General features: G+C 45.8%; 1 protein-coding gene across 1 annotated transcript in view; it reads left to right on the top strand.

Moving 5' to 3' along the window:
* Nucleotides 1-1,377: 1,377 nt before the first annotated feature.
* LOC583910 (tyrosyl-DNA phosphodiesterase 1) overlaps nt 1,378-26,797 on the top strand; it is a 46,191-nt gene continuing 20,771 nt past the window's right edge. The window contains exon 1 of the mRNA XM_030999468.1: nt 1,378-1,697. Within this exon, the coding sequence (XP_030855328.1) occupies nt 1,678-1,697 (20 nt within the window). The 5' untranslated portion in view covers nt 1,378-1,677. The remainder of the gene's footprint in view (nt 1,698-26,797) is intronic.

Raw genomic sequence — 26,797 nt, 5'->3', positions numbered from 1 at the left:
ATGCCCCTACAGAAGCACAACGGGGGTCATACTCCATCTCATAACATATAGGGACATTAATTGTGAAGAAACTATGCTATTGAATTATTTTCACTTTTTATCTCAAAAAATTCTTAACCACTCCGGACCTTACCATTTTGTCCAAAAAGTGGGGTTTTTCAAATATTTACAAATTTTGTCCCTATGCCCCTACAGAAGCACAACGGGGGTTATACTCCATCCCATGACATTAAGGGAAATTAATTGTGAGGAAACTATGCTATTGAATTTTTTTCACTTTTTATCTCAAAAAATTCTTAACCACTCCGAACCTTACCATTTAACCTAAGGTTAAGTTTTTCAATTTTTGATATAATTTTTAAAGCATAAGTTCTTTGTCAATGACACTTTGACTTTAGGGTAATCAAGTATTCCCAATCACGTGAGAAGAATTTCAGATCACAAAGTCAAGGTTGAAGGTCATTACAGGTCAACAGACTTTGACTTTGTTGTAGCATCATCATCGAAAACTTAACCTAAGGTTAAGTTTTTGAATTTTTGATATAATTTTGAAAGTATAAGTTCTTAGTCAATGAAACTTGGACTATAGGTTATCAAGTCTCCCCAATCATGAGAGTAGAATTTCAGTTCACTAAGTTAAGGTCAAAGGTCATTTAAGATCAACAATTTTAGACTTTGTTGTGGCATCAACATGAAGATTTTTTTAAATGCTTCTTCTTTGTTACTTTTTCAACCGATTTTGATTATGATTGTTTCATATGATAGGGCTATGAGGGGGATTTAAAATTTCTACACAGAATAGTGAAATTCATTTTCTGTGCTAATTTATGCAAATTTATTCGAAATCACAAAAAGGCTTCTTCTTCTTCTTCATTTCTCGACCGATTTTGATTTTGTTTCCTTTATATTGTAGAGTTAACTTTGGTACACTAAACTTCTACACAGAATTTTGAAATTGTTCTCCATTAATTAATTGTGGTAATTTATGCAAATTTATTCCAAAAATAACAAAAATTGCTTCTTTTCCCTCATTTCTTGACCGATTTTGATTTGGTTTGCCTTATCTGGTAGAGCTAAATTAGGAACACTAAACTTCTACACAGAATTGTGAGATTTTGCTCCATTGATTATTTATGGTACTTTATGCAAATTAAATGAAATTATGTCCCTTCCAGGGCATCAAATTTTTAGTTTTTGACCAGTTCAAAAGTGTACCACATAAAATTTACGATATTTGTTGTTGCGAGATGCGGATGAGCGCTACGTCATTGACGTTCTGGTTTATCATATTGAATTGCGTTATGCAGGCGAGACCGCCGAGAGCGTTTCCCTTGTTTGAAATTGGTGCGTTTCCAATTCTGGTCTTTACCTTTAAGAGAAAGTCTGATTTTCAGTGCAGGAGGTAGATTGTTTCGTAGAGAAGAAACTTTAAAAAATATTGAGTTATGAGAAATCTAAATTTTGACCTGAAGTAAATGATAATAAGATGAGTTATGACTATTGTGTTGATGTATTGTTATTTGTTGAATTCAGTTTTCTTGCAAATACTTTGATCTCTGATACAGGGACAAACCCCTACATCTTATACATGGAGAGCAGAGAGAAGGAAAGATAGCACTTCATGAAGCAGCACATTCCTTCCCAAACATCAAACTATGTCAAGCTAAACTTGATATCATGTATGGTACGCATCATAGGTAAGATACATGTCTCCATTTCATCATTAACTTCTAGTTTCTTCCAAAGGTTATATTATATATGAAGATATTGTGAGAAATTGATCTGTAATAATGTGAGGAATCGATCCCAAATCCGAGTCACCCCCAATAGTAATCTGAACTTGATATCAAGATTCAGAAATCATAGACTGAATGCTAAATATCACATTATCTGTCATTTCACTAGAGATTATTGGTATATATTTATTAGTTTGCTGCCCGAATATTTATATTTTTGTTGTTGAAATAGTTTAAAGTCATTTTCATACCAACATGGGGGATTTCTTGTACAAGTTTTGATATATTTCAATTGTAACTGCTCCAATTATCTGGTACTGTGTTTCATTTATAGACATAGGATATAATGTGAAATATGTGCAAGGCCTATTCGACTCTGTTGCCTGCCCTTACTGCCCAAGAGAATGTAGGGCCAGAATGCCTGACTTGCCATCTCTGAACTTACAGACTCTATATTTCAAATGACGAAGAGAATCATCATTTCTTTAACCTTCACTGTGTCACTACCTCTATGAATGTTTGTCACTAATTAATTGTAAAGTGTCATATAAAAGCTTCCATTCTTTGTTCTTTATTGTATCCTCCGGCAGTATGCCGGTGGGGTACTTTGGATTCAGCAGCGTTTCGCCGCCGCCGCGTCATATTCTTGTGTGCGCTCTAACTGCCATATTCCTTGACGGATTTAAAAAAAATTTTGTATTGAGGTGTATCGTGGTATAATCTCAACACCTATAACTTTTGGTGATACTGCCCTCAGTGTTCCGCCTTCTATAGAGTAAAAAGCCATATTTTTGTGGATGGTTGAGTTGTGTGTGCTCTGTAGACCACATTTTTCAAGAGATATTGTTCAAATTTTGAACAAAGGTGTATCTCGGTATAATCTACAAGCCTCCAAATTTTGGTGATGCTGCCTCCAGTGTTCCCTCTTTTATAAGGTCAAAGGTCATATTTTGAAAGATGTCTTCTGTGCACTCTAGTGTGCGGTCTAACTGCATCATTCCGGAGGGATTTGTTTCAAATTTTGTATAGAGGTGTATCTTAATAAAAGCACCAAACCTTTAACTTTTGGATGATGCTGCCCCCAGTGTTCCGTCTTCTATAGGGTAAAAGGCCAATTCTTGTGTAGAGAGCTGTGTGATGTGAGTATAGGTACACTCTTTTACCACCAGCTGTTATAAGATTACATCTGAATATAGGGGGGAGGCAGGGGGAGGTTGTCATGTTTGAGAAGAGTGGAGAGAGCTGTGTGATGTGGGTTCACAACACCATTTTACCACCAGCTGAAATAAGATTACACCTGTGTGTAGGGGGGGGGAGGCAGGGGAAGGTTGTCATGTTTGAGAAGAGTGGAGAGAGCTGTGTGATGTGGGTTCACAACACCCTTTTACCACCAGCTGATATAAGATTACACCTGTGTGTAGGGGCGGGGGGGGGGAGGCAGGGGAAGGTTGTCATGTTTGAGAAGAGTGCAGAAAGCTGTGTGATGTAGGTTCACAACACCCTTTTATCACCAGCTGATATATGATTACACCTGTGTGTAGGGGGGGAGGGGGGCAGGGTGATATTGTCATGTTTGAGAAGAGTGCAGAGAGCTGTGTGATATGGGTTCACAACACCCTTTTACCATAAACATGTGTGTAGGGGGGGGGCAGGAGGAGGTTGTAATGTTTGAGAAGAGTGGAGAGAGCTGTGTGATGTGGGTTCACAACACCCTTTTACCACCAGCTAATATATGATTACACCTGTGTGAAGGGGGGGGGGGAGGCAGGGGGAGGTTGTCATGTTTGAGAAGAGTGGAGAGAGCTGTGTAATGTAGGTTCACAACACCCTTTTACCACCAGCTAATATATGATTACACCTGTGTGTAGGGGGGGGGGGGGAGGCAGGGGGAGGTTGTCATGTTTGAGAAGAGTGGAGAGAGCTGTGTAATGTAGGTTCACAACACCCTTTTACCACCAGCTGATATATGATTACACCTGTGTGTAGGGGGGAGGGGGCAGGGTGAGATTGTCATGTTTGAGAAGAGTGCAGAGCTTTGTGATTAGGGTGCACAACACCCTTTTACCACCAGCTGATATATGATTACATCTGTGTGTAGGAGGGAGGGGGGGGGGGTTGTCATGTTTGAGAAGAGTGCAGAGAGCTGTGTGATGTGGGTTCACAACACCCTTTTACCACCAGCTGAAATATGATTACATCTGTGTGTAGGAGGGGGGGGGGGGGGGGGGAGGTTGTCATGTTTGAGAAGAGTGGAGAGAGATGTTTGATGTGAGTTCACAACACCCTTTTACCATACACATGTGTGTAGGGGGGCAGGAGTAGGTTGTAATGTTTGAGAAGAGTGCAGAGAGCTGTGTGATGTGGGTTCACAACACCCTTTTACCACCAGCTGAAATATGATTACATCTGTATGTAGGAGGGAGAGGGGGGGGGGGGGGTTGTCATGTTTGAGCAGAGTGGAGAGAGCTGTGTGATGTAGGTTCACAACACCCTTTTACCACCAGCTGAAATATGATTACACCTGTGTGTAGGAGGGAGGGGGGGGGGGTTGTCATGTTTGACAAGAGTGCAGAGAGCTGTGTGATGTGGGTCAAAACACCCTTTTACCACCAGCTGATATAAGATAACACCTGTGTGTAAGGGGGGGAGGCAGGGGAAAGTTGTCATGTTAGAGAAGAGTGCAGCTGTGTGATGTGGGTTCACAACACCCTTTTACCACCAGCTGATATAAGATAACACCTGTGTGTAAGGACGGGAGGCAGAGGAATGTTGTCATGTTTGAGAAGAGTGCAGAGAGCTGTGTGATGTGGGTTCACAACACCCTTTTACCACCAGCTCAAATATAATAACATCTGTGTGTAGGAGGGAGGGGGGGGGGGGGGGGGAGGTTGTCATGTTTGAGAAGAGTGGAGAGAGCTGTGTGATGTAGGTTCACAACACCCTTTTACCACCAGCTGAAATATGATTACATCTGTAGGTAGGAGGGAGGGGGGGGGGGGGTTGTCATGTTTGAGAAGAGTGCAGAGAGCTGTGTGATTAGGGTGCACAACACCCTTTTATCACCAGCTGATATATGATTACACCTGTGTGTAGGGTGGGAGGCAGGGGGAGGTTGTCATGTTTGAGAAGATTTCAGAGAGCTGTGTGATGTGGGTTCACAACACCCTTTTATCACCAGCTGATATATGATAACACCTGTCTATAGGGGGGAAGAGGGTAGGGGGAGGTTATCATGTTTGAGAAGAGTGCAGAGAGCTGTATGATAGGGGTTTACAACAACCTTTTACCACAAGCTAAAATATGATTACATCTGTGTGTAGGAGGGGGGGGGGGTTGTAATGTTTGAGAAGAGTTGAGAGAGCTGTGTGACGTGGGTTCACAACACCCTTTTACCACCAGCTGATATAAGATTACACCTATGTGTGGGGGGGGGGGAGGCAGGGGAAAGTTGTCATGTTTGAGAAGAGTGCAGAGAGCTGTGTGATGTGGGTTCAAAACACCCTTTTACCACCAGCTGATATATGATTACACCTGTGTATAGGGGGGAGGGTGGGGGGTTGTCATGTTTGAGAAGAGTGCAGAGAGCTGTTTGATGTGAGTTCACAACACCCTTTACCATACACATGTGTGTAGGGGGGCAGGAGTAGGTTGTAATTTTGAGAAGAGTGCAGAGAGCTGTGTGATGTGGGTTCACAACACCCTTTTACCACCAGCTGATATATGATTACACCTATGTGTAAGGGGGGAGGCAGGGGAAGGTTGTCATGCTTGAGAAGAGTGCAGAGAGCTGTGTGATGTGGGTTCACAACACCCTTTTACCACCAGCTGATATATGATTAGACCTGTGTGTAGGGGGAGGTTGTCATGTTTGAGTAGAGTGCAGAGAGCTGTGTGATATTGGTTCACAACAACCTTTTACCATACACATGTGTGTAGGGGGAGGCAGGAGGAGGTTGTCATGTTAGAGAAGAGTACAGCTGTGTGATGTGGGTTCACAACACCCTTTTACCACCAGCTAAAATATGATTACATCTGTGTGTAGGAGGGGGGGGTTGTCATGTTTGAGAAGAGTGGAGAGAGCTGTGTGACGTGGGTTCACAACACCCTTTTACCACCAGCTGATATAAGATAACACCTGTGTGTAAGGGGGGGGGGGGGAGGCAGGGGAAGGTTGTCATGTTTGAGAAGAGTGCAGAGAGCTGTGTGATGGTGGTTCAAAAACACCCTTTTACCACCAGCTGATATAAGATAACACCTGTGTGTAAGGGGGGGGGGAGGCAGGGGAAGGTTGTCATGTTTGAGAAAAGTGCAGAGAGCTGTGTGATGGTGGTTCAAAACACCCTTTTACCACCAGCTGATATAAGATAACACCTGTGTGTAAGGGGGGGGGGGAGGCAGGGGAAGGTTGTCATGTTTGAGAAGAGTGGAGAGAGCTGTGTGACGTGGGTTCACAACACCCTTTTACCACCAGCTGATATAAGATAACACCTGTGTGTAAGGACTGGAGGCAGGGGAATGTTGTCATGTTTGAGAAGAAAGCAGAGAGCTGTGTGATGTTGGTTCAAAACACCCTTTTACCACCAGCTGATATAAGATAACACCTGTGTGTAAGGGGGGAGGCAGGGAAAGTTGTCATGTTAGAGAAGAGTGCAGCTGTGTGATGTGGGTTCACAACACCCTTTTACCACCAGCTGATATAGGATAACACCTGTGTGTAAGGACGGGAGGCAGAGGAATGTTGTCATGTTTGAGAAGAGTGCAGAGAGCTGTGTGATGTTGGTTCAAAACACCCTTTTACCACCAGCTGATATAAGATAACACCTGTGTGTAAGGGGGGAGGCAGGGGAAAGTTGTCATGTTAGAGAAGAGGCAGCTGTGTGATGTGGGTTCAAAACACCCTTTTACCACCAGCTGATATAGGATAACACCTGTGTGTAAGGACGGGAGGCAGGGGAAAGTTGTCATGTTAGAGAAGAGTGCAGCTGTGTGATGTGGGTTCACAACACCCTTTTACCACCAGCTCAAATATAATAACATCTGTGTGTAGGAGGGAGGGGGGGGGGGGGGGAGGTTGTCATGTTTGAGAAGAGTGGAGAGAGCTGTGTGATGTAGGTTCACAACACCCTTTTACCACCAGCTGAAATATGATTACATCTGTAGGTAGGAGGGAGGGGGGGGGGTTGTCATGTTTGAGAAGAGTGCAGAGAGCTGTGTGATTAGGGTGCACAACACCCTTTTATCACCAGCTGATATATGATTACACCTGTGTGTAGGGTGGGAGGCAGGGGGAGGTTGTCATGTTTGAGAAGATTTCAGAGAGCTGTGTGATGTGGGTTCACAACACCCTTTATCACCAGCTGATATATGATAAACACCTGTCTATAGGGGGGAAGAGGGTAGGGGGAGGTTATCATGTTTGAGAAGAGTGCAGAGAGCTGTATGATAGGGGTTTACAACAACCTTTTACCACAAGCTAAAATATGATTACATCTGTGTGTAGGAGGGGGGGGGGGGTTGTTATGTTTGAGAAGAGTTGAGAGAGCTGTGTGACGTGGGTTCACAAACACCCTTTTACCACCAGCTGATATAAGATTACACCTATGTGTGGGGGGGGGGGGAGGCAGGGGAAAGTTGTCATGTTTGAGAAGAGTGCAGAGAGCTGTGTGATGTGGGTTCAAAACACCCTTTTACCACCAGCTGATATATGATTACACCTGTGTATAGGGGGGAGGGTGGGGGGTTGTCATGTTTGAGAAGAGTGCAGAGAGCTGTTTGATGTGAGTTCACAACACCCTTTTACCATACACATGTGTGTAGGGGGGCAGGAGTAGGTTGTAATTTTGAGAAGAGTGCAGAGAGCTGTGTGATGTGGGTTCACAACACCCTTTACCACCAGCTGATATATGATTACACCTATGTGTAAGGGGGGAGGCAGGGGAAGGTTGTCATGCTTGAGAAGAGTGCAGAGAGCTGTGTGATGTGGGTTCACAACACCCTTTTACCACCAGCTCAAATATAATAACATCTGTGTGTAGGAGGGAGGGGGGGGGGGGGGGAGGTTGTCATGTTTGAGAAGAGTGGAGAGAGCTGTGTGATGTAGGTTCACAACACCCTTTTACCACCAGCTGAAATATGATTACATCTGTAGGTAGGAGGGAGGGGGGGGGGGGGGTTGTCATGTTTGAGAAGAGTGCAGAGAGCTGTGTGATTAGGGTGCACAACACCCTTTTATCACCAGCTGATATATGATTACACCTGTGTGTAGGGTGGGAGGCAGGGGGAGGTTGTCATGTTTGAGAAGATTTCAGAGAGCTGTGTGATGTGGGTTCACAACACCCTTTTATCACCAGCTGATATATGATAACACCTGTCTATAGGGGGGAAGAGGGTAGGGGGAGGTTATCATGTTTGAGAAGAGTGCAGAGAGCTGTATGATAGGGGTTTACAACAACCTTTTACCACAAGCTAAAATATGATTACATCTGTGTGTAGGAGGGGGGGGGGGTTGTTATGTTTGAGAAGAGTTGAGAGAGCTGTGTGACGTGGGTTCACAACACCCTTTTACCACCAGCTGATATAAGATTACACCTATGTGTGGGGGGGGGGGGAGGCAGGGGAAAGTTGTCATGTTTGAGAAGAGTGCAGAGAGCTGTGTGATGTGGGTTCAAAACACCCTTTTACCACCAGCTGATATATGATTACACCTGTGTATAGGGGGGAGGGTGGGGGGTTGTCATGTTTGAGAAGAGTGCAGAGAGCTGTTTGATGTGAGTTCACAACACCCTTTTACCATACACATGTGTGTAGGGGGGCAGGAGTAGGTTGTAATTTTTGAGAAGAGTGCAGAGAGCTGTGTGATGTGGGTTCACAACACCCTTTTACCACCAGCTGATATATGATTACACCTATGTGTAAGGGGGGAGGCAGGGGAAGGTTGTCATGCTTGAGAAGAGTGCAGAGAGCTGTGTGATGTGGGTTCACAACACCCTTTTACCACCAGCTGATATATGATTAGACCTGTGTGTAGGGGGAGGTTGTCATGTTTGAGTAGAGTGCAGAGAGCTGTGTGATATTGGTTCACAACAACCTTTTACCATACACATGTGTGTAGGGGGAGGCAGGAGGAGGTTGTCATGTTAGAGAAGAGTACAGCTGTGTGATGTGGGTTCACAACACCCTTTTACCACCAGCTAAAATATGATTACATCTGTGTGTAGGAGGGGGGGGGGGGGGGGTGTCATGTTTGAGAAGAGTGGAGAGAGCTGTGTGACGTGGGTTCACAACACCCTTTTACCACCAGCTGATATAAGATAACACCTGTGTGTAAGGGGGGGGGGGGAGGCAGGGGAAGGTTGTCATGTTTGAGAAGAGTGCAGAGAGCTGTGTGATGGTGGTTCAAAACACCCTTTTACCACCAGCTGATATAAGATAACACCTGTGTGTAAGGGGGGGGGGAGGCAGGGGAAGGTTGTCATGTTTGAGAAAAGTGCAGAGAGCTGTGTGATGGTGGTTCAAAATACCCTTTTACCACCAGCTGATATAAGATAACACCTGTGTGTAAGGGGGGGGGGGGAGGCAGGGGAAGGTTGTCATGTTTGAGAAGAGTGGAGAGAGCTGTGTGACGTGGGTTCACAACACCCTTTTACCACCAGCTGATATATGATTACACCTATGTGTAGGGGAGAGGGGGGGTTATCATGTTTGAGAAGAGTGCAGAGAGCTGTGTGATGTGGGTTCAAAACACCCTTTTACCACCAGCTGATATAAGATAACACCTGTGTGTAGGAGGGGGGGGGGGTTGTTATGTTTGAGAAGAGTTGAGAGAGCTGTGTGACGTGGGTTCACAACACCCTTTTACCACCAGCTGATATAAGATAACACCTGTGTGTAAGGGGGGGGAGGCAGGGGAAGGTTGTCATGTTTGAGAAGAGTGGAGAGAGCTGTGTGATGTAGGTTCACAACACCCTTTTACCACCAGCTGAAATATGATTACATCTGTAGGTAGGAGGGAGGGGGGGGGGGTTGTCATGTTTGAGAAGAGTGCAGAGAGCTGTGTGATTAGGGTGCACAACACCCTTTTATCACCAGCTGATATATGATTACACCTGTGTGTAGGGTGGGAGGCAGGGGGAGGTTGTCATGTTTGAGAAGATTTCAGAGAGCTGTGTGATGTGGGTTCACAACACCCTTTTATCACCAGCTGATATATGATAACACCTGTCTATAGGGGGGAAGAGGGTAGGGGGAGGTTATCATGTTTGAGAAGAGTGCAGAGAGCTGTATGATAGGGGTTTACAACAACCTTTTACCACAAGCTAAAATATGATTACATCTGTGTGTAGGAGGGGGGGGGGGTTGTTATGTTTGAGAAGAGTTGAGAGAGCTGTGTGACGTGGGTTCACAACACCCTTTTACCACCAGCTGATATAAGATTACACCTATGTGTGGGGGGGGGGGGAGGCAGGGGAAAGTTGTCATGTTTGAGAAGAGTGCAGAGAGCTGTGTGATGTGGGTTCAAAACACCTTTTACCACCAGCTGATATATGATTACACCTGTGTATAGGGGGGAGGGTGGGGGGTTGTCATGTTTGAGAAGAGTGCAGAGAGCTGTTTGATGTGAGTTCACAACACCCTTTTACCATACACATGTGTGTAGGGGGGCAGGAGTAGGTTGTAATTTTTGAGAAGAGTGCAGAGAGCTGTGTGATGTGGGTTCACAACACCCTTTTACCACCAGCTGATATATGATTACACCTATGTGTAAGGGGGGAGGCAGGGGAAGGTTGTCATGCTTGAGAAGAGTGCAGAGAGCTGTGTGATGTGGGTTCACAACACCCTTTTACCACCAGCTCAAATATAATAACATCTGTGTGTAGGAGGGAGGGGGGGGGGGGGGAGGTTGTCATGTTTGAGAAGAGTGGAGAGAGCTGTGTGATGTAGGTTCACAACACCCTTTACCACCAGCTGAAATATGATTACATCTGTAGGTAGGAGGGAGGGGGGGGGGGGGGGTTGTCATGTTTGAGAAGAGTGCAGAGAGCTGTGTGATTAGGGTGCACAACACCCTTTTATCACCAGCTGATATATGATTACACCTGTGTGTAGGGTGGGAGGCAGGGGAGGTTGTCATGTTTGAGAAGATTTCAGAGAGCTGTGTGATGTGGGTTCACAACACCCTTTTATCACCAGCTGATATATGATAACACCTGTCTATAGGGGGGAAGAGGGTAGGGGGAGGTTATCATGTTTGAGAAGAGTGCAGAGAGCTGTATGATAGGGGTTACAACAACCTTTACCACAAGCTAAAATATGATTACATCTGTGTGTAGGGGGGGGGGGGGGGTTGTTATGTTTGAGAAGAGTTGAGAGAGCTGTGTGACGTGGGTTCACAACACCCTTTTACCACCAGCTGATATAAGATTACACCTATGTGGGGGGGGGGGGGGAGGCAGGGGAAAGTTGTCAGTGTCATTTGAGAAGAGTGCAGAGAGCTGTGTGATGTGGGTTCAAAACACCCTTTTACCACCAGCTGATATATGATTACACCTGTGTATAGGGGGGAGGGTGGGGGGTTGTCATGTTTGAGAAGAGTGCAGAGAGCTGTTTGATGTGAGTTCACAACACCCTTTTACCATACACATGTGTGTAGGGGGGCAGGAGTAGGTTGTAATTTTGAGAAGAGTGCAGAGAGCTGTGTGATGTGGGTTCACAACACCCTTTACCACCAGCTGATATATGATTACACCTATGTGTAAGGGGGGAGGCAGGCAGGGGAAGGTTGTCATGCTTGAGAAGAGTGCAGAGAGCTGTGTGATGTGGGTTCACAACACCCTTTTACCACCAGCTGATATATGATTAGACCTGTGTGTAGGGGGAGGTTGTCATGTTTGAGTAGAGTGCAGAGAGCTGTGTGATATTGGTTCACAACAACCTTTTACCATACACATGTGTGTAGGGGGAGGCAGGAGGAGGTTGTCATGTTAGAGAAGAGTACAGCTGTGTGATGTGGGTTCACAACACCCTTTTACCACCAGCTAAAATATGATTACATCTGTGTGTAGGAGGGGGGGGGGTTGTCATGTTTGAGAAGAGTGGAGAGAGCTGTGTGACGTGGGTTCACAACACCCTTTTACCACCAGCTGATATAAGATAACACCTGTGTGTAAGGGGGGGGGGGGGGAGGCAGGGGAAGGTTGTCATGTTTGAGAAGAGTGCAGAGAGCTGTGTGATGGTGGTTCAAAACACCCTTTTACCACCAGCTGATATAAGATAACACCTGTGTGTAAGGGGGGGGGAGGCAGGGGAAGGTTGTCATGTTTGAGAAAAGTGCAGAGAGCTGTGTGATGGTGGTTCAAAATACCCTTTTACCACCAGCTGATATAAGATAACACCTGTGTGTAAGGGGGGGGGGAGGCAGGGGAAGGTTGTCATGTTTGAGAAGAGTGGAGAGAGCTGTGTGACGTGGGTTCACAACACCTTTTACCACCAGCTGATATATGATTACACCTATGTGTAGGGGAGAGGGGGGTTATCATGTTTGAGAAGAGTGCAGAGAGCTGTGTGATGTGGGTTCAAAACACCCTTTTACCACCAGCTGATATAAGATAACACCTGTGTGTAAGGACTGGAGGCAGGGGAATGTTGTCATGTTTGAGAAGAGTGCAGAGAGCTGTGTGATGTTGGTTCACAACACCCTTTTACCACCAGCTGAAATATGATTACATCTGTGTGTAGGAGGGAGGGGGGAGGGGGAGGTTGTCATGTTTGAGAAGAGTGGAGAGAGCTGTGTGATGTGAGTTCACAACACCCTTTTGCCATACACATATATGTAGGGGGGCAGGGGAAGGTTGTCATGTTTGACAAGAGTGCAGAGAGCTGTGTGATGTGGATTCAAAACACCCTTTTACCACCAGCTGATTTAAGATAACACCTGTGTGTAAGGGGGGAGGCAGGGGAAGGTTGTCATGTTTGAGAAGAGTGGAGAGAGATGTGTGATGGTGGTTCAAAACACCCTTTTACCACCAGCTGAAATATGATTACATCTGTGTGTGGGAGGGAGGGGGGGGGAGGGGAGGTTGTCATGTTTGAGAAGAGTGGAGAGAGCTGTGTGATGTAAGTTCACAACACCCTTTTACCACCAGCTGATATATGATTACACCTATGTGTAGGGGAGAGGGGGGTTGTCATGTTTGAGAAGAGTGCAGAGAGCTGTGTGATGTGGGTTCAAAACACCCTTTTACCACCAGCTGATATAAGATAACACCTGTGTGTAAGGACTGGAGGCAGGGGAATGTTGTCATGTTTGAGAAGAGTGCAGAGAGCTGTGTGATGTTGGTTCACAACACCCTTTTACCACCAGCTGAAATATGATTACATCTGTGTGTAGGAGGGAGGGGGGAGGGGGAGGTTGTCATGTTTGAGAAGAGTGCAGAGAGCTGTGTGATGTTGGTTCACAACACCCATTTACCACCAGCTGATATTTGATTACACCTGTGTATAGGGGAGAGGGTGGGGAGGGGGAGGTTGTCATGTTTGAGAAGAGTGCAGAGAGCTGTTTAATGTGAATTCACAACACCCTTTTGCCATCTACATATATGTAGGGGGGCAGGGGAAGGTTGTCATGTTTGACAAGAGTGCAGAGAGCTGTGTGATGTGGGTTCAAAACACCCTTTTACCACCAGCTGATATAAGATAACACCTGTGTGTAAGGGGGGGAGGCAGGGGAAGGTTGTCATGTTAGAGAAGAGTGCAGCTGTGTGATGTGGGTTCACAACACCCTTTTACCACCAGCTGAAATATGATTACATCTGTGTGTAGGAGGGAGGGGGGGGGGGGGTTGTCATGTTTTAGAAGAGTGCAGAGAGGTCTGTGATTAGGGTGCACAACACCATTTACCACCAGCTGAAATATGATTACATCTGTGTGTAGGGTGGGAGGCAGGGGAGGTTGTCATGTTCGAGAAGAGTTCAGAGAGCTGTGTGATGTGGGTTCACAACACCCTTTTACCATACACATGTGTGTAGGGGGAGGCAGGAGGAGGTTGTCATGTTAGAGAAGAGTGCAGCTGTGTGATGTGGGTTCACAACACCCTTTGACCACCAGCTGAAATATGATTACATCTGTGTGTAGGAGGGGGGGGGGTTGTCATGTTTGAGAAGAGTGGAGAGAGCTGTGTAAATGGGTTCAAAACACCCTTTTACCACCAGCTGATATAAGATAACACCTGTGTATAGGGGGGAAGAGGGTAGGGGGAGGTTGTCATGTTTGAAAAGAGTGCAGAGAGCTGTGTGATAGGGGTTCACAACAACCTTTTACCATACACATGTGTGTAGGGGGAGGCAGGAGGAGGTTGTCATGTTAGAGAAGAGTGCAGCTGTGTGATGTGGGTTCACAACACCCTTTTACCACCAGCTGAAATATGATTACATCTGTGTGTAGGAGGGGGGAGGGGGTTGTCATGTTTGAGAAGAGTGGAGAGAGCTGTGTAAATGGGTTTAAAACACCCTTTTACCACCAGCTGATATAAGATAACACCTGTGTGTAAGGGGGGAGGGAGGGGAAGGTTGTCATGTTGAGAAGATTGGAGAGAACTGTGTGACGTGGGTTCACAACACCCTTTTACCACCAGCTGATATAAGATAACACCATTGTGTAAGGGGAGGCAGGGTAAGGTTGTCATGTTGAGAAGAGTGCGGAGAGCTGTGTGATGTGGGTTCACAACACCCTTTTACCACCAGCTGAAATATGATTACATCTGTGTGTAGGAGGGAGGGGGGGGGGGTTGTCATGTTTGAGAAGAGTGGAGAGAGCTGTGTGATGTAGGTTCACAAAACCCTTTTACCACCAGCTGAAATATGTTTACATCTTTGTGTGGGGGGGGGGGGGGGGACATTGTCATGTTTGAGAAGAGTGGAGAGAGCTGTGTGATGTGGGTTCACAACACCCTTTTACCACCAGCTGAAATATGATTACATCTGTGTGTAGGAGGGAGGGGGGAGGTTGTCATGTTTGAGAAGAGTGGAGAGAGCTGTGTGATGGTGGTACACAACACCCTTTTACCACCAGCTGATATAAGATAACACCTATGTGTAGGGGGGAGGCAGGGGAAGGTTGTCATGTTTGAGAAGAATGCAGAGAGCTGTGTGATGTGGGTTCAAAACACCTTTTTACCACCAGCTGATATAAGATAACACCATTGTGTAAGGGGGAGGCAGGGTAAGGTTGTCATGTTTGAGAAGAGTGCGGAGAGCTGTGTGATGTGGGTTCACAACACCTTTTACCACCAGCTGAAATATGATTACATCTGTGTGTAGGAGGGAGGGGGGGGGGGTTGTCATGTTTGAGAAGAGTGGAGAGAGCTGTGTGATGTAGGTTTACAACACCCTTTTACCATCAGCTGATATAAGATTACACCTGAGTGTAGGGGGAGGGAGGCAGGGGGAGTTTTCATGTTTGAGAAGAGTGCAGAGAGCTGTGTGATGTGGGTTCACAACACCCTTTTACCATACACATGTGTGTAGGGGGGAGGCAAGAGGAGGTTGTCATGTTTGAGAAGAGTGCAGAGAGCTGTGTGACGTGGGTTCGCAGCACCCTTTTACCACCAGCTGATATATGATTACACCTGTGTGTAGGGGGGGGGGGGGGCAGGGGGAGGTTGTCATGTTTAAGAAGAGTGGAGAGAGCTGTGTGATGTGGGTTCACAACACCCTTTTACCACTAGCTGATATAAGATTACACCTGTGTGTAGGGGGGGGGGGGAGGTAGGGAAGGTTTTCATATGTTTGAGAAGAGTGCAGAGAGCTGTGTGATGTATGTTCACAACAGCCTTTTGCCACCAGCTGATATAAGATTACACCTGTGCGTAGGGGGGAGGGGAGGCAGGGGAAGGTTGTCATATTTGAGAAGAGTGCAGAGAGCTGTGTGATTTAGGTTCACAACACCCTTTTACCACAAGCTGATATATGATAACACCTGTGTATAGGGGGCGGGGGGGGGGGGTCGTCATGTTTGAAAAGAGTGGAGAGAGCTGTGTGATGTGGGTTCACAACACCCTTTTACCACCAGCTGATATAAGATTACACCTGTGTGTAGGGGGGGGGGGCAGGGGAAGGTTGTCATGTTTGAGAAGAGTGGAGAGAGCTGTGTGACGTGGGTTCACAACACCCTTTTACCACAAGCTGATATATGATAACACCTGTGTATAGGGTGGGGGGGGGGGGGGTCGTCATGTTTGAAAAGAGTGGAGAGAGCTGTGTGATGTGGGTTCACAACACCCTTTTACCACCAGCTGATATAAGATTACACCTGTGTGTAGGGGGGGGGGGCAGGGGAAGGTTGTCATGTTTGAGAAGAGTGCAGATAGCTGTGTGATGTGGCTTCACAACACCCTTTTACCATACACACGTGTGTAAGGGGAGGCAGGAGGAGGTTGTCATGTTAGAGAAGAGTGCAGCTGTGTGATGTGGGTTCACAACACCCTTTTACCACCAGCTGAAATATGATTACATCTGTGTGTAGGAGGGGGGGGGGGGGTTATCATGTTTGAGAAGAGTGGAGAGAGCTGTGTAAATGGGTTCGCAGCACCCTTTTACCACCAGCTGATATATGATTACACCTGTGTGTAGGGGGGGGGGGGCAGGGGGAGGTTGTCATGTTTAAGAAGAGTGGAGAGAGCTGTGTGATGTGGGTTCACAACACCCTTTTACCACTAGCTGATATAAGATTACACCTGTGTGTAGGGGGGGGGGGGGGAGGTAGGGAAGGTTTTCATATGTTTGAGAAGAGTGCAGAGAGCTGTGTGATGTATGTTCACAACAGCCTTTTGCCACCAGCTGATATAAGATTACACCTGTGCGTAGGGGGGAGGGGGGGGGGGGAGGTTGTCATATTTGAGAAGAGTGCAGAGAGCTGTGTGATTTAGGTTCACAACACCCTTTTACCACAAGCTGATATATGATAACACCTGTGTATAGGGGGCGGGGGGGGGGGGGGGTCGTCATGTTTGAAAAGAGTGGAGAGAGCTGTGTGATGTGGGTTCACAACACCCTTTTACCACCAGCTGATATAAGATTACACCTGTGTGTAGGGGGGGGGGCAGGGGAAGGTTGTCATGTTTGAGAAGAGTGGAGAGAGCTGTGTGACGTGGGTTCACAACACCCTTTTACCACAAGCTGATATATGATAACACCTGTGTATAGGGTGGGGGGGGGGGGGGGGGTCGTCATGTTGAAAAGAGTGGAGAGAGCTGTGTGATGTGGGTTCACAACACCCTTTTACCACCAGCTGATATAAGATTACACCTGTGTGTAGGGGGGGCAGGGGAAGGTTGTCATGTTTGAGAAGAGTGCAGATAGCTGTGTGATGTGGGTTCACAACACCCTTTTACCATACACACGTGTGTAAGGGGAGGCAGGAGGAGGTTGTCATGTTAGAGAAGAGTGCAGCTGTGTGATGTGGGTTCACAACACCCTTTTACCACCAGCTGAAATATGATTACATCTGTGTGTAGGAGGGGGGGGGGGGGTTATCATGTTTGAGAAGAGTGGAGAGAGCTGTGTAAATGGGTTCAAAACACCCTTTTACCACCAGCTGATATAAGATAACACCTGTGTGTAAGGGGGGGAGGGAGGGGAAGGTTGTCATGTTTGAGAAGATTGGAGAGAGCTGTGTGACGTGGGTTCACAACACCCTTTTACCACCAGCTGATATAAGATTACACCTATGTGTAGGGGGGAGGCAGGGGAAGGTTGTCATGTTTGAGAAGAATGCAGAGAGCTGTGTGATGTGGGTTCAAAACACCTTTTTACCACCAGCTGATATAAGATAACACCATTGTGTAAGGGGGAGGCAGGGTAAGGTTGTCATGTTTGAGAAGAGTGCGGAGAGCTGTGTGATGTGGGTTCACAACACCCTTTTACCACCAGCTGAAATATGATTACATCTGTGTGTAGGAGGGAGGGGGGGGGGGTTGTCATGTTTGAGAAGAGTGGAGAGAGCTGTGTGATGTAGGTTCACAAAACCCTCTTACCACCAGCTGAAATATGGTTACATCTTTGTGTAGGGGGGGGGGGGGGGGACATTGTCATGTTTGAGAAGAGTGGAGAGAGCTGTGTGATGGTGGTTCACAACACCCTTTTACCACCAGCTGATATAAGATTACACCTGTGTGTAGTGGGGGGGGGGGGGCAGAGGAAGGTTGTCATTTTTAGAAGAGTGCAGAGAGCTGTGTGATGTGGGTTCACAACACCCTTTTACTACCAGCTGATAAATGATTACACTTGTGTGTAGGAGGGGGAAGGTTGTCATGTTTGAGAAGATTGCAGAGAGCTGCGTGATGTGGGTTCTCAACACCCTTTACCATACACCTGTGTGTAGAGGGAGGCAGGGTGGGTTGTCATGTTTGAGAAGAGTGCAGAGAGCTGTGTGAAGTGGGTTCACAACACCATTTTACAACCAGCTGAAAATATGATTACATCTGTGTGTAGGAGAGGGAGGGGGGATGGTTATGTTTGAGAAGAGTGGAGAGAGCTGTGTGATGTAGGTTTACAACACCCTTTTACCATCAGCTGATATAAGATTACACCTGAGTGTAGGGGGAGGGAGGCAGGGGGAGGTTTTCATGTTTGAGAAGAGTGCAGAGAGCTGTGTGATGTGGGTTCACAACACCCTTTTACCATACACATGTGTGTAGGGGGGAGGCAAGAGGAGGTTGTCATGTTTGAGAAGAGTGCAGAGAGCTGTGTGACGTGGGTTCGCAGCACCCTTTTACCACCAGCTGATATATGATTACACCTGTGTGTAGGGGGGGGGGGGGCAGGGGGAGGTTGTCATGTTTAAGAAGAGTGGAGAGAGCTGTGTGATGTGGGTTCACAACACCCTTTTACCACTAGCTGATATAAGATTACACCTGTGTGTAGGGGGGGGGGGGAGGTAGGGAAGGTTTTCATATGTTTGAGAAGAGTGCAGAGAGCTGTGTGATGTATGTTCACAACAGCCTTTTGCCACCAGCTGATATAAGATTACACCTGTGCGTAGGGGGGAGGGGAGGCAGGGGAAGGTTGTCATATTTGAGAAGAGTGCAGAGAGCTGTGTGATTTAGGTTCACAACACCCTTTTACCACAAGCTGATATATGATAACACCTGTGTATAGGGGGCGGGGGGGGGGGGTCGTCATGTTTGAAAAGAGTGGAGAGAGCTGTGTGATGTGGGTTCACAACACCCTTTTACCACCAGCTGATATAAGATTACACCTGTGTGTAGGGGGGGGGGGGGCAGGGGAAGGTTGTCATGTTTGAGAAGAGTGGAGAGAGCTGTGTGACGTGGGTTCACAACACCCTTTTACCACAAGCTGATATATGATAACACCTGTGTATAGGGTGGGGGGGGGGGGGGTCGTCACGTTTGAAAAGAGTGGAGAGAGCTGTGTGATGTGGGTTCACAACACCCTTTTACCACCAGCTGATATAAGATTACACCTGTGTGTAGGGGGGGGGGGGGCAGGGGAAGGTTGTCATGTTTGAGAAGAGTGCAGATAGCTGTGTGATGTGGGTTCACAACACCCTTTTACCATACACACGTGTGTAAGGGGGGGGGACGCAGGAGGATGCCATGTTTGAGAAGAGTGGAGAGAGCTGTGTGAAAAGGGTGCACAACACCCTTTTACCACCAGCTGATATATGATTACACCTGTGTGTAGGGGGGAGGGGGATAGAGGGAGGTTGTCATGTTTGAGAAGAGTGCAGAGAGCTGTGTGACGTGCGTAGGAAAATGCCAGCAACCGCGGACCATTCCATAGAAAACTACCTCAAACCGCTGACGTACCTGCAATGGGGGACCGTCCACGGTTGCGATACCGGTTCCGCCGTATCAAATTTACGACGTAGGGGGCGTTTGAATATTAGATGTCACAGCTTGTAGGCAACATCGACTGGATCAGTCCGAAATGTCACAGCGCCCCCTTTTGACTGCGCGGGAGAGGCGCTCTCTACCTGGATCATCCCATAAGAGGTACGTCCGTGGTTTGATGTAGTTTTCTATGGAGTGGTCCGGGGTTGCTGGTGATTACCTACGCACACACACACACACACACAAGTACTAAACTTGGTCCACGGTTGACGCCATTTCCCTGTAGTGGTGGGTTCACAACACCCTTTTATCACCACTGTGTAGGGGGGAGGGGGGCAGGGGGAGGTTGTCATGTTTGAGAAGAGTGCAGAGAGCTGTGTGACGTGGGTGCATGTACATCCTTTTACCACCAGCTGTTATAAGATTATACCTGTGTGTAGGAGGGGGGGGGGTATGGTTGTCTTTACTGAGAAGAGTGCAGAGAGCTGTGTGATGTGGGTTCTCAACACCCTTTTACCATACACCTGTGTGTAGGGGGGAGGCAGGAGGAGGTTGTCATGTTTGAGAAGAGTGCAGAGAGCTGTGTGAAGTGGGTTTACAACACCATTTTACCACCAGCTGAAAATATGATTACATCTGTGTGAAGGAGAGGGGGGGGGGGGTGGTTATGTTTGAGAAGAGTGGAGAGAGCTGTGTGATGTAGGTTTACAACACCCTTTTACCATCAGCTGATATAAGATTACACCTGAGTGTAGGGGGAGGGAGGCAGGGGAAGGTTTTCATGTTTGAGAAGAGTGCAGAGAGTTGTGTGATGTAGGTTCACAACACCCTTTTACCACCAGCTGAAATATGAATACACCTGTGTTTAAGGGGGAAGCAGGGGGAGGTTGTCATGTTTGAGAAGAGTGCAGAGAGCTGTGTGATGTGGGTTCACAACACCCTTTTACCACCAGCTGATATAAGATTACACCTGTGTGTAGGGGGGGGGAGGCAGGGGAAGGTTGTCATGTTTGAGAAGAGTGCAGAGAGCTGTGTGATGTGGGTTCACAACACCCTTTTACCATACACATGTGTGTAGGGGGGAGGCAGGAGGAGGTTGTCATGTTTGAGAAGAGTGCAGAGAGCTGTGTGATGTGGGTTCACAATACCCTTTTACCACCAGCTGAAATATGATTACATATGTGTGTAGGAGAGGGGGGGGGTGTTGTCATGTTTGAGAAGAGTGCAGAGAGCTCTGTGATTAGGGTGCACAACACCCTTTTATCACCAGCTGATATATGATTACAACTGTCTATAGGGGGAGGGGGGGGGGTTGTCATGTTTGCGAATAGTGCTGAGAGTTGTGTGATTAGGGTGCACAACACCATTTACCACCAGCTGAAATATGATTACATCTGTGTGTAGGGTGGGAGGCAGGGGGAGGTTGTCATGTTTGAGAAGAGTTCAGAGAGCTGTGTGATGTGGGTTCACAACACCCTTTTACTACCAGCTGTTATATGATAACACCTGTGTATAGGGGGGAAAAGGGTAGGGGGAGGTTGTCATGTTTGAGAAGAGTGCAGAGAGCTGTGTGATAGGGGTTCACAACAACCTTTTACCATACCCATGTGTGTAGGGGGAGGCAGGAGGAGGTTGTCATGTTAGAGAAGAGTGCAGCTGTGTGATGTGGGTTCACAACACCCTTTTACCACCAGCTGAAATATGATTACATCTGTGTGTAGGAGGGGGGGGGGGGGGTTGTCATGTTTGAGAAGAGTGGAGAGAGCTGTGTAAATGGGTTCAAAACACCCTTTTACCACCAGCTGATATAAGATAACACCTGTGTGTAAGGGGGGAGGGAGGGGAAGGTTGTCATGTTTGAGAAGATTGGAGAGAGCTGTGTGACGTGGGTTCACAACACCCTTTTACCACCAGCTGATATAAGATTACACCTATGTGTAGGGGGGAGGCAGGGGAAGGTTGTCATGTTTGAGAAGAATGCAGAGAGCTGTGTGATGTGGGTTCAAAACACCTTTTTACCACCAGCTGATATAAGATAACACCATTGTGTAAGGGGGAGGCAGGGTAAGGTTGTCATGTTTGAGAAGAGTGCGGAGAGCTGTGTGATGTGGGTTCACAACACCCTTTTACCACCAGCTGAAATATGATTACATCTGTGTGTAGGAGGGAGGGGGGGGGTTGTCATGTTTGAGAAGAGTGGAGAGAGCTGTGTGATGTAGGTTCACAACACCCTCTTACCACCAGCTGAAATATGTTTACATCTTTGTGTAGGAGGGGGGGGACATTGTCATGTTTGAGAAGAGTGGAGAGAGCTGTGTGATGGTGGTTCACAACACCCTTTTACCACCAGCTGATATATGATTACACCTGTGTGTAGGGGGAGGGGGATAGAGGGAGGTTGTCATGTTTGAGAAGAGTGCAGAGAGCTGTGTGACGTGCGTAGGAAAATGCCAGCAACCGCGGACCATTTCATAGAAAACTACCTTAAACCGCTGACGTACCTGCAATGGGGGACCGTCCACGGTTGCGATACCGGTTCCGCCGTATCAAATTTACGACGTAGGGGGCATTTGAATATTAGATGTCACAGCTTGTAGGCAACATCGACGGGATCAGTCCGAAATGTCACAGCGCCCCCTTTTGACTGCGCGGGAGAGGCGCTCTCTACCTGGATCATCCCATAAGAGGTACGTCCGTGGTTTGATGTAGTTTTCTATGGAGTGGTCCGGGGTTGCTGGTGATTACCTACGCACACACACACACACACAAGTACTAAACTTGGTCCACGGTTGACGCCATTTCCCTGTAGTGGTGGGTTCAGAACACCCTTTTATCACCACTGTGTAGGGGGGAGGGGGGCAGGGGGAGGTTGTCATGTTTGAGAAGAGTGCAGAGAGCTGTGTGACGTGGGTGCATGTACATCCTTTTACCACCAGCTGTTATAAGATTATACCTGTGTGTAGGGGGGAGGGGGGGGGGTATGGTTGTCTTTACTGAGAAGAGTGCAGAGAGCTGTGTGATGTGGGTGCAGTACACCCTTTTACCACCAGCTGATATATAATTGTGTCCTCAGGCAGTATGCCGGTATGAGTTACGCTGCTACTCATATTCTTGGGTGCTCTCTAAGGGCGCGTTCATGCTTGATTTTGAAGGCAGAATGAGCGATTTGTAACGCTCATCTTAAACGCTCATCGTAATCGCAGTTCCACGGTGCACTGTTCATGCTCACTTCTCCAGGCAATTCTCCTTGGGTGGCCTTCAGCTGGATTCGCAAACCTGTGTGTGCATGCTACGTAGACCCACTAGAGGTCAGTGCGTTGACCCATTTAAACGCGTTTACATATTGTAAACGCATCTTTTTGTGAGTTTACGATCAGCGATCGTGATCGCCGTTTTTCGGTGATTCTACAAAAGTTAGCATGAACGCAATCGTGTTTTAAACTAAACGCGTAACAGATGCCTGATTCTGGCCGTCAAAATCAAGCATGAACGCGCCCTTACTGCCACATTCCTTGACAGATTTCTTTCAAATTTTGTATGGAGGTGTATCTTGGTATAATCTACACACCCATATCTTTTGGTGATGCTGCCCCTAGTGTTCCGTCTTCTATAGGGTAAAAGGCCATATTTTTGTGGCTGTCCTTTTGTGTGCTCTAACTGCCACATTTCTTGACAGATTTCTTTCAAATTTTCTATAGAGATGCATTATACTCTAATCTACACACTTATTATCCCCTCTTATCCCCTCGCCGACGAAGTTGGAGGGAGGGAATTTATAGAAACGCTGCTGTGCGTCGGTGCGTCCGTCCGTCCGTAACAAATTTTGTTTCCAATCGAATGAAGGAACATGATATCAAAATACAGGCTAAATTGATTTTGGAGTACGTAGGTCAAAGATCATAGCTCATTAAATATGCGAAAAAATACACATCTGGTTTCCGAGCGATAACTTTAGTAATGAGTCGGATTTAAATGAAATTTGATATGAACGTACATGGTATCAAAACACCAGAGATGCCAACTGTTTTGTTTTTTCGCCATGAATACGGCAGTACATTTTGTTACGTTTTTTTATTTTTTCATTTTTTTTTTTTTTTTTTTTTTTTAGTGACGTTTTTCTTAATTTCTGATCATGGGCTTTGTGTCGTAAGTGTATTATGCACCTACATCTTCAAACGATGCACGCAGGATGGTGATACGGGCCCCAAACTGTGCACATTGCGAACAACCCACGTGTAATGTATGCACGTCGCGCTCCGATCTGGGTACGTATACGTGGTACTGCCAGGTTTTTTAAGCTGCTCGATTGGGTGATATGTTAAGTTGAGAGATTTTTTCAAAAATACTGTTTTTTGCTCTTAAGAATACTTTTTTTTGTTGAAGAAGGTTGGCATCTCTGAAACACAGCCTAAGTTCAATTTTGGAGTATGTAGGTCAAAGGTCATAGCTCATTAAATATGCGAATCTGGTTTCTGATTCATAACTTTAGTATTGTTTGACGGATTTAATGAAATTTGATATGAAGGTTAATGGTATCAAAACACAGCCTAAGTTCAATTTCGGAGTATGTAGGTCAAAGGTCATAGCTCATTAAACATTTACGAATCCTGTTTCCGATCCATAACTTTAGTATTGTTTGATGGATTTTAATGAAATTTGATATGAAGGTTCATGGTATCAAAACTCAGCCTAAGTTCAATCTCGGAGTACATTATTATTGCTTTGAATAAAGTAGACACTCTCACACTGTGTCACGCGTGAATGCATGCATTATTCCATAGACCAGGCAGTATGCCGGTATGAGTTACGCTGCTACTCATATTCTTGGGTGCTCTCTAAGGGCGCGTTCATGCTTGATTTTGAAGGCAGAATGAGCGATTTGTAACGCTCATCTTAAACGCTCATCGTAATCGCAGTTCCACGGTGCACTGTTCATGCTCACTTCTCCAGGCAATTCTCCTTGGGTGGCCTTCAGCTGGATTCGCAAACCTGTGTGTGCATGCTACGTAGACCCACTAGAGGTCAGTGCGTTGACCCCATTTAAACGCGTTTACATATTGTAAACGCATCTTTTTGTGAGTTTACGATCAGCGATCGTGATCGCCGTTTTTCGGTGATTCTACAAAAGTTAGCATGAACGCAATCGTGTTTTAAACTAAACGCGTAACAGATGCCTGATTCTGGCCGTCAAAATCAAGCATGAACGCGCCCTTACTGCCACATTCCTTGACAGATTTCTTTCAAATTTTGTATGGAGGTGTATCTTGGTATAATCTACACACCCATATCTTTTGGTGATGCTGCCCCTAGTGTTCCGTCTTCTATAGGGTAAAAGGCCATATTTTTGTGGCTGTCCTTTTGTGTGCTCTAACTGCCACATTTCTTGACAGATTTCTTTCAAATTTTCTATAGAGATGCATTATACTCTAATCTACACACTTATTATCCCCTCTTATCCCCTCGCCGACGAAGTTGGAGGGAGGGAATTTATAGAAACGCTGCTGTGCGTCGGTGCGTCCGTCCGTCCGTAACAAATTTTGTTTCCAATCGAATGAAGGAACATGATATCAAAATACAGGCTAAATTGATTTTGGAGTACGTAGGTCAAAGATCATAGCTCATTAAATATGCGAAAAAATACACATCTGGTTTCCGAGCGATAACTTTAGTAATGTGTCGGATTTAAATGAAATTTGATATGAACGTACATGGTATCAAAACACCAGAGATGCCAACTGTTTTGTTTTTTCGCCATGAATACGGCAGTACATTTTGTTACGTTTTTTTATTTTTTCATTTTTTTTTTTTTTTTTTTTTTTTTAGTGACGTTTTTCTTAATTTCTGATCATGGGCTTTGTGTCGTAAGTGTATTATGCACCTACATCTTCAAACGATGCACGCAGGATGGTGATACGGGCCCCAAACTGTGCACATTGCGAACAACCCACGTGTAATGTATGCACGTCGCGCTCCGATCTGGGTACGTATACGTGGTACTGCCAGGTTTTTTAAGCTGCTCGATTGGGTGATATGTTAAGTTGAGAGATTTTTCAAAAATACTGTTTTTTGCTCTTAAGAATACTTTTTTTTGTTGAAGAAGGTTGGCATCTCTGAAACACAGCCTAAGTTCAATTTTGGAGTATGTAGGTCAAAGGTCATAGCTCATTAAATATGCGAATCTGGTTTCTGATTCATAACTTTAGTATTGTTTGACGGATTTAATGAAATTTGATATGAAGGTTAATGGTATCAAAACACAGCCTAAGTTCAATTTCGGAGTATGTAGGTCAAAGGTCATAGCTCATTAAACATTTACGAATCCTGTTTCCGATCCATAACTTTAGTATTGTTTGATGGATTTTAATGAAATTTGATATGAAGGTTCATGGTATCAAAACACAGCCAAGTTCAATCTCGGAGTACAGTATTGCTTGGAATAAAGTTGACAGTCTCACACTGTGTCACGCGTGAATGCATGCATTATCCCATAGACCTTGGTGTGACTTGGTGGTAATGTGTCTACTTTATTTCAAGCAATACTGTATGTAGGTCAAAGGTCATAGCTCATTAAATATGCAATCTGGTTTCCATTCGATAACTTGAGTAATGTTTGACAAATTTTAATGAAATTAATATGAAGGTACATGGTATCAAAATACATGTACAGCCTAAGTTCGATTTCTGAGTATGTAGGTCATAAAAATCTATTTTTAGAATTTCTTAATTTTTCTTCATATTCCGAAAGAATATCAAAAATAATGTCCAAATGTCGAAAACCGATTGAATATGTTAAGTATTGGCTGAGATATGACCATCTGAATGAATATACTCCCCATAGGAACTCAGTGTTATATGCTCTGGCTCCTAATGGTTAGGAGCCAGAGTATATAACACTGAGTTCCCATAGGACATATATTCATTCAGATGGTCATATCTCAACCAATACTTAACATATTCGATTGGTTTTCGACATTTGGAAATTATTTTTGATGTTCTTTCGGAATATGAAGAAAAAATTGAGAAATTCTAAAAAATTGATTTTTGATGACGTCACACTTCACCACTCTATAGCTCATTAAATAATGCAAAAACACCTAATTAGTTATGTGAAAATGTGGTGAACTTCCTTGCCTAGTAATATAATAGTGTAGTCCAATGGAGGTAACTTGTTCTGACGTATATAGGCCATTTGTACCCTGCGAGGGGATGCTACGCT

This window comes from Strongylocentrotus purpuratus, unplaced genomic scaffold, assembly GCF_000002235.5.
Source record: "Strongylocentrotus purpuratus isolate Spur 01 unplaced genomic scaffold, Spur_5.0 spur5_scaffold_5, whole genome shotgun sequence".
In the NCBI taxonomy this organism is placed as follows: domain Eukaryota; kingdom Metazoa; phylum Echinodermata; class Echinoidea; order Camarodonta; family Strongylocentrotidae; genus Strongylocentrotus; species Strongylocentrotus purpuratus.
This window is presented reverse-complemented; position numbering and strand designations above follow the sequence as displayed.